The sequence below is a fragment of the Chlorocebus sabaeus genome, chromosome 24, assembly GCF_047675955.1.
Source record: "Chlorocebus sabaeus isolate Y175 chromosome 24, mChlSab1.0.hap1, whole genome shotgun sequence".
Taxonomy (NCBI): domain Eukaryota; kingdom Metazoa; phylum Chordata; class Mammalia; order Primates; family Cercopithecidae; genus Chlorocebus; species Chlorocebus sabaeus.
Window position 1 is genome coordinate 53587552 of NC_132927.1, and position 7089 is coordinate 53594640.

Here is a 7089-nt window from a genome sequence, read left to right on the forward strand (position 1 = left end):
ATATATCAATTTTTGATCTCTTTGAGCACCCAGCCCATATTCAAATTTCCCTAATTGTGCCAGAAGTATCTTTTAGAACTTGTCCAACCCAATATCAAATCTAGCATGTGTGCATCAGGTTTTCATGTCCCTTTTATTTTAGCACAGTACCTTTTAAATGACTGGAGAGACCAAGCCAGCAGTCCTGCAGAATATTCCACCTGGATTTTTCTGGCTGTTCATGATGTCTTAGGACAGGTTCCATGATCTCCTGTATTCCCTGAACACTGGAATTTAGATCTGATGGCTTGATAGATTGAAGTTCAACGTGGGGCTAGAACACATTGCAGGTGGTGTTGCAATGTATACTCAGGATGTAACATCCTGTTAATTCCCATTCATTAATGATGCCATCATGACCCTCTAATTAGGGAAATGACAGAAGGATTTTTCCATGGTTCAGTTGACATTTTCCCCTTTATGACCAAAAGGTCATCTAGATGGTTTACCCGGGTGCCATGCAAATGTCTAGATTCTTTTGTAGGAAAACCATTCCTTCGACCAGGGCTGTTTGGTTTCACTGAAATAAACTCCTATGGGGAAGGTTTCATTCCATTCCCTAATTACCTATTTTCAAAGTAAAGAGATGGTTTAAGAGCCACTTCAGAGGATGACAATTGCTCTTTTTCCTAGTATGTCCTGTGTTTTTCTAGTCTGCTGCCGTCCCAGGCATGGGGATCATTCCTGGGTGTGACAGGTCATATGACCAAAGTCTCTGCTAGCAGTTCCACATCTTTTTTTTTTTTTTTTTTTTTTTTTTTTTTGGGACAGAGTCTTGCTCTGTCGCCCAGGCTGGAATGCAGTGGCGCGGTCTCGGCTTACTGCAACCTCTGCCTTCCAGGTTCACGCCATTCTTCTGCCTCAGCCTCCCGAGTAACTGGGACTACAGGTGCCCGCCATCACGCCTGGTTAATTTTTTGTATTTTTAGTAGAGATGGGGTTTCACTGTGTTAGCCAGGATGGTCTCGATCTCCTGACCTCATGATCCACCCACCTCGGCCTCCCAAAGTGCTGGGATTACAGGTGTGAGCCACTGCACCCGGCTGCAGTTCCACATCTTGAGGACAGGCCAACCAGTGACAGACCCCAGGGGGGTTCTGAATGTGCCGCTGAAGCTGTATTAGAAAGTACACTAGCTCAGGAAAGGGGGTCTCTCCGACCCCAGCTGAGGGGAGCCTCATGTCACCTTCCCTGGATATGGCTTGACTTGGAACCAAGAGTGAATGGAACATGTTCTAAAGGAGCAGTGGACTAGGAGTGGGGAGTCCTGCCACTAAACCAGCCCTGGGAGCACCTGGATGCTCATTAAATGATCAAGAAAAAGTAGGTAGGTGGGGCAGACAGGACCCAGGCTGCTGGGGAAGAAGGCAGGCTCCAAGGTTTGGAGGAGACAGAGGCGATGGGGGTGGGGCATGGGGGAGAGGGTGTGCCCAGGGCCTTGCTCCGGACGTGACCTTGCTCCTGTCCCCTGTCTCTATCCCAAGCAGCTATATGTGGCCACCGTGCTGCAGGAACCGGAGTTGAACCTGACCCCCGCCTCCTCCCCAGCCAGGCACACCTATGGCACCATGAACAACCAGCCGGAAGAGGGAGAAGAAGAGAGTGGTCTGAGGGGCTTTGCAAGGGAGCTAGACTCGGCCCAGTTCCAGGAAGGACTGGAACTGGAGGGCCAGAACCAATACCACTGACTGGGACCTGAGGCCTCCACTGGCGACTTGTTGAGGAGCCAGGGGAGGGCCTGGCAAGGGGAGGCAGGAGGGTGGCCTGGACCTCCCCACTACCTCCTGCAGACTTTGAGAAGCCCCCAGTGGAGACATCTGCCACCCCAGCCATGGGCCATACAGGCGCCCTGACCTGCTGCCCAGCTGGAACTGGGGGTGCTTGGCAGTGCTGAGGGAGCCTGGGAAGGGATGGAGGATACAGGGAAGCCCATGTCTTGAAAGAGGTGGCTGGAGCGCCAGCACAGAGACTGAACACTGGGGTCCCTTCCTGGGACCAAGATGGAGAAGGTGTTCCTAAGGGAGGAGGCAGAAAGAGGCCGCCGAAGGCTCTCTGGGGTCATCACCACTCTGCATCAGCTGCCCTTCCAAGGAGCTTCTGCTGCTGCTCCTTCTCCCAGCCCCGGCCCATTCCTCCCCTGCAGTCTGAGGAGGCAAAGGTACGTGCACGGGGCACATTGACAGGACACAGAGGACCACCTCATCACGGGGTTCCCTGCATGGGGATCTGTAAACAGAAAGTTTCTGCACCCACCCGAGAAGGAACCAACTGAAAGCGCAGACCTGAGAAGAGGTAACTCAGCCCCTTCCTGCTCCTGTGCCCTCATCAGATGTCCCCAGGAGCAGCAGGGCAGAGGCCCTTCTCCTTTCTATTCTTACAAGGGTAGCTAGAGCGCGACCACTCAGGGCTCATCAAATGAGACTTGTGTGCATTTTTCAGAAGGAAACCTTGGTTAGCCCTTGCTGGGTAACACAAAGTGGGGTGAGACAGAGGCCGAATTCATGGAAGGGGGCTTTCTCCCCAAAACTCTGGGTGGTGGGAAACCAGCTATACCTCCCCAAGCCCCAGCGTCTAAAGAGAAGACCCCCCAAAGCCAAAGATGTGGTCACTTAGAAGAGTCTCCTGCCTCCTACCCAACTGAGTGCCTGGGCCCCCAGCTTGGTCAAGATGGGCAGTACATTAGGGTAAGAACCCCATGCTTCAAACTGAAGGACTGACCTTGACCTGAGTCCCAAGTAGGACCCTTCCCCCTTCTCGGGACTGCCCCTGCACCCTGCCTTGAAGACCACCCAAGCGACCTCCAGTGTGGGTCTGGTCCAGACACTGCAGATGCTTCAATCATGATGTCGCCCCAGGCCTGCTAGGGGTGGGGTGGAGGGGAGGGTCACGTGCTCCAGGGAGAAGCCCTTTCTGGAGAAGCAAGGCTGCCCTTCCAGGGCTGCAACCTGGGGGAGCTGAATTCCGAACAGTGATGGTGACACTCAGCACCTTTGCCATAGCTGGGGGGAACCGGCCTCTGCCTCTGGGATGGGCTTTCATCGGGACCACTGTGTAGCCCAGCCAGGGAGGACATGAGAAGGACCAGTGGGGGCCTCAGTGAACCAGAACAAGCCAAGCTGAATGGGGTCTGTGTGGTCTCCAGGGCCCTCTTCAGCCCCCTCCTCCAAAGGTCTGGGTCCCTGCCACCAACCTACTGAAGGTGGGCTCATCTCACCTGAGCGCCTGCACCAGGCCCCAGTCACAGGGCTGCCCTGAACTCAGATCACCTAGGCCTTGTCCCTGCCCCGCCTTTGCCCCATCCCAGCCCCAGATGCTCCAAGCGTCACCGCAGGTGAGAAATTGTGCTCAATGCGCAGAAACTGCTGCACTCCCAGGGCGTGGCCCACATTTTGGCATGGGGCTGTCTTTCCAGAGAGCTTGGGTTGGCTGGAGAGAGGCTGTCTTTCCCATTCCTTGTCCGGCTAGGACTAAGGGGGAAGTGATCCTAGCCCAGCCCCTACACACCCAGGTCCCACAGGCCCCTCCCCACTGGCATTTCACCAACTAACAAGGGGAAAGGACACTGTTACAGCACAGCAGTCAGGCCCAGCAGGAGCTTGGCACATGGTGGGGAGGTGGCCAGCTCAGACCCTGCCCGACCTCATCATGTGTATTTGGTATATGGGGCGTGGGACACGCCAGAAGCTGTCACTGGACACAGCTTGCTGGAGCCTGCCCCCAGCCCCTGAAGCCCCTGCCAGACTGTGGAAGCCACATATGGGAAAGGTCCTGGCAGACAATGTGGCGGGTGGCTAGGGGCTTCTCCCTCTGAACCTGGGTCCAGTGTAGCCTGGCTCTGAGAGAAGGTGGTGAGCATGTGGAGAAGGAGAAGATTCCATAGTCCACTCTTAGGGGAACCAGCAAAGCCTCATGGCAGTTGGCTCCATCTGGACCTCCCATGGTCACTGCAGGGCGGTGCAGCGGGGCATCTTTTAGCCTCCCCACCACCATATCCAGGCCCTCTCAGGCACCTCCTGCCTCAGCCCACACCTGCCTCGTCCATTGCCCCCCTCCCTCCACCTACTGCCATCCCACTCCTCCGCCAGCCACTTCCCAGCCGCCCCACCCCACTCCGTCCTCCAAATCACCCCCTGACTTAATCCTTTCTGGAAGGAGCTGCCGCCCGGGAACCGGTATTGCCTAGAGCCTTCAGGAGGGGCCCTCCTCAGGCCTCCAGTGGCCCCATGCCCGCCTGCCTGACCCTCCACTGCCCCGGAAGCAAAGTGCCTATCAGCAGTGTTGCATCATCTGGGGCCCCCAGTTGGGGGGGGGTGTGGGCTAACCTTGGCCACCACCACTAAAGGAATGTGCCAGAATGCTGAACCTTCTTGTTAATGCTATGACCGTGCCTTGAATAAACAAGTCCTCCCAGCCTCTCCCGGCCCCTGCCTCTGCCTCTGCATCTGGGCCAGCCTGGCCTTGCTCCACTGTGCAGTGGGGAGAACTTTCTGGTCCTTGAGCTACCCAGGAAGCCAGCAGAGTAGCCCCGAGAGGCAGTAGAAGTCCCTGGTGAGTGCTGAGCCCCATGAGTGGGCCAATGGGCTAGGCTAGCAGCCAGACTTCAAAACACACAGATTTCAGCTGAGGCCCCAGGAAGAGCGGCAGACAGGGCCCAGGTCTGCAAGAGGATGAGGGTGGGGGACTTCGGGGATGGGGGAGGCAGAGGAGAGGTTGGGTGGGGGAGAGGTTGGCATGAGGGAAATGTGTGGGGCAGCCATGTGGGATAAGAAACACCCATTAGCAAAGGCTGTTATAGCTGTGGCAAGGATACAACAGTTCCCTGCCCTGGGAGACACATCTCAGGGTCAGGAGACCCGTTCTGTCCCTCCCTCCAGCAGCTGCATCACCCAGGCTGGCCACCTCATCCAGACAGTAGGGCTGGGAGGACATGAGGCGGACTGTTCTGCTTCATGACTGAGCAGAGCAGATTTGGGGGCAGAGGATGGGAATCTTGTGTGGGTGTTGGGTAGGGGGAGACTTCCTCCCATAGTGCTTCCTATGGGGACAGAGAATGACAGTCTCGGGGTGGCTACCTAAGGACTGTTTCTCGCATCTCCCTTGCTGGGTCCTCTCCGCAAGCTTCCACAGTCCATCAGTGGCCATTGACTCAAAGTCCACCATGGTGTGGGCCTGGGCATGGGATCACGACTTGTCCACTTGTCCCCTCTCCCCCTCAAAACAATTATTTTCCAAGTCAAGTCAGCCCTTGAAATCCACAAGGGCTGCTGCTCAGGAGAGAAGCCATGAAGACTCCCTGACTGGACGGGAGGGGGCTGCGCCCTGCTGCGGCCTCTCATGGTCCCCTCCCAGGGGCCAGCAGCTCCAGGGTCCCCAGATGGCAGGCCTGGGACACTGGTTCAGCAGACCTGTCAGGGGCCTTTCTCAGGCAGAGACTGAGAAAGAGACAGAAAAAGAAGCTGAAGAGGGTGGGCGGTTGCCCCAGGGATGGAACGTTCTCCAGGGAGGTTAGCATTGGTCGATCCTCTCTCCACTCAGCAGGCAAGGAGGGACTGGAGGCCTGCAGGTGGATTTACTTGGGCTGGGGATGGGACTGGGGCAAGGCAAGAGGGAGCCCCAGGAGGTGGCGCCACTGGGCTGTGCCCAAGATAGAATTGGAGCACGTGACCGAGCGCTGTGCAGGGAGGAAGCAGCGGGGCCTGAGAGTGCCCCGTGCCTCTGCCCAGAAACCAAGCCTGGGGCCGCATGGGGCCCGCCAGGGAAGCCTGGGGCAGCCCACTTCTGTCCTGAGGAACCTCCTTGCTGGCCGATTCCAGGCTTCTAGGTCTGCTCTGTGGAAGGCCTTGGGGAGGCGAGGAGAGCCTGGTCTATGGGGAGACAGGTTCCCAGGCTTTCTCAACAGAGGCTACTTTCAGAACATCTGACAGTCCCTCGGCCTGGACAAGCAGCAGCCCGGCAGCTCTCAGCCTCAATTTCCAAGGTTCTCCATCTCAGCCACAAATGGGAGTCACTCTCAATGTCCAGGCCCCATCCCTAAACAAACCAAAATTTCTCGAGTGGGGCCCAGTACCCTGTATTTTACAAAAGTCCCCCAGGTGATTCCAGTGTGCAGGGAGGGGTGAGTGGATAAGGAAAACAGTCCCAGCCTTAGGCACCGCATGCCCTGGGTGGCCTCAGCATCTCACCATTGCTAGCTTAGAAATGACAACTCCCTAGCTCAGGCACGCTTCTGCCATCATTATCTTCTTTTGCAATAAGTATGACTACCGTGTGGGCCCGAGGGCCATACATCAGGTGTCAGGGGGACTTCTGGCTACCTTGTCACCTTCAGCGAGGGTTCCAAGACAGTCCCTCTTCCCTCCCCTCCAAACACAGAGCCCAAGTGGTTTCCATGACTGCCTGCCCATTTCTGTGCAATAGAACATGACAACTGCAGTCAACAAATAGGCCTACATAATGGGGTGTCAGGGAGAGACAACACTGGATAAGGGCGGGGGGTGCCTGGAGGCGGGGAGGGGATGCTTTGCACTAGGGGGGCCAGCACAAGCTCTGTGGGGGTGAGACATGAGAGCCAGCAAAGGGTCTGTGTGCACACATGCAGGGCCCAAAGAACCAGGCAGAGTGAGCAAGGGGAGGAGAGGGTGGGGCGAGGTTTGAGTGGGCAATGGGCTGTGCAGGCCACGCTGGGACTCCCCAGTTTCACTCATCATCCGGGAAACTCCGGGAGGATTCTGGGGAGGAGGATGACCCCCTTAGGTATTTGTTTTCCAGGTTTTTTTGTTGTGGTGGTGGTAAAGTACACATAATCATATTCACCATCTTAACCATTGATGGGTTTTTTGTTTGTTTTTTGTTGTTGTTGTTGTTGAGACAGAGTCTTGCTCTGTCGCCCAGGCTGGAGTGCAATGGCATGATCTCATTGCACTGCAACCTCCGCTTCCCAGGTTCAAGCAATTCTCCTGCCTCAGCCTCCCGAGTAGCTGGGATTACAGGCACACGCCACCACCATTTTTGTATTTTTAGTAGAGACGGGGTTTCACCATATTGGCCAGG

General features: G+C 56.2%; 1 protein-coding gene across 5 annotated transcripts in view; it reads left to right on the plus strand.

The window, feature by feature from the left end:
* Positions 1-4454, plus strand: part of TMEM63C (transmembrane protein 63C) — a 74833-nt gene extending 70379 nt beyond the window's left edge. For 4 of the 5 annotated variants that reach the window (XM_037984314.2, XM_037984316.2, XM_037984313.2 and 1 more), the window contains one exon: positions 1524-4454. In XM_037984314.2, coding sequence (XP_037840242.2) covers positions 1524-1727 — 204 coding nt within the window. In that variant the 3' untranslated portion in view covers positions 1728-4454. The remainder of the gene's footprint in view (positions 1-1523) is intronic. The other variant, XM_037984317.2, reaches the window with a different exon arrangement.
* Positions 4455-7089: the final 2635 nt, after the last annotated feature.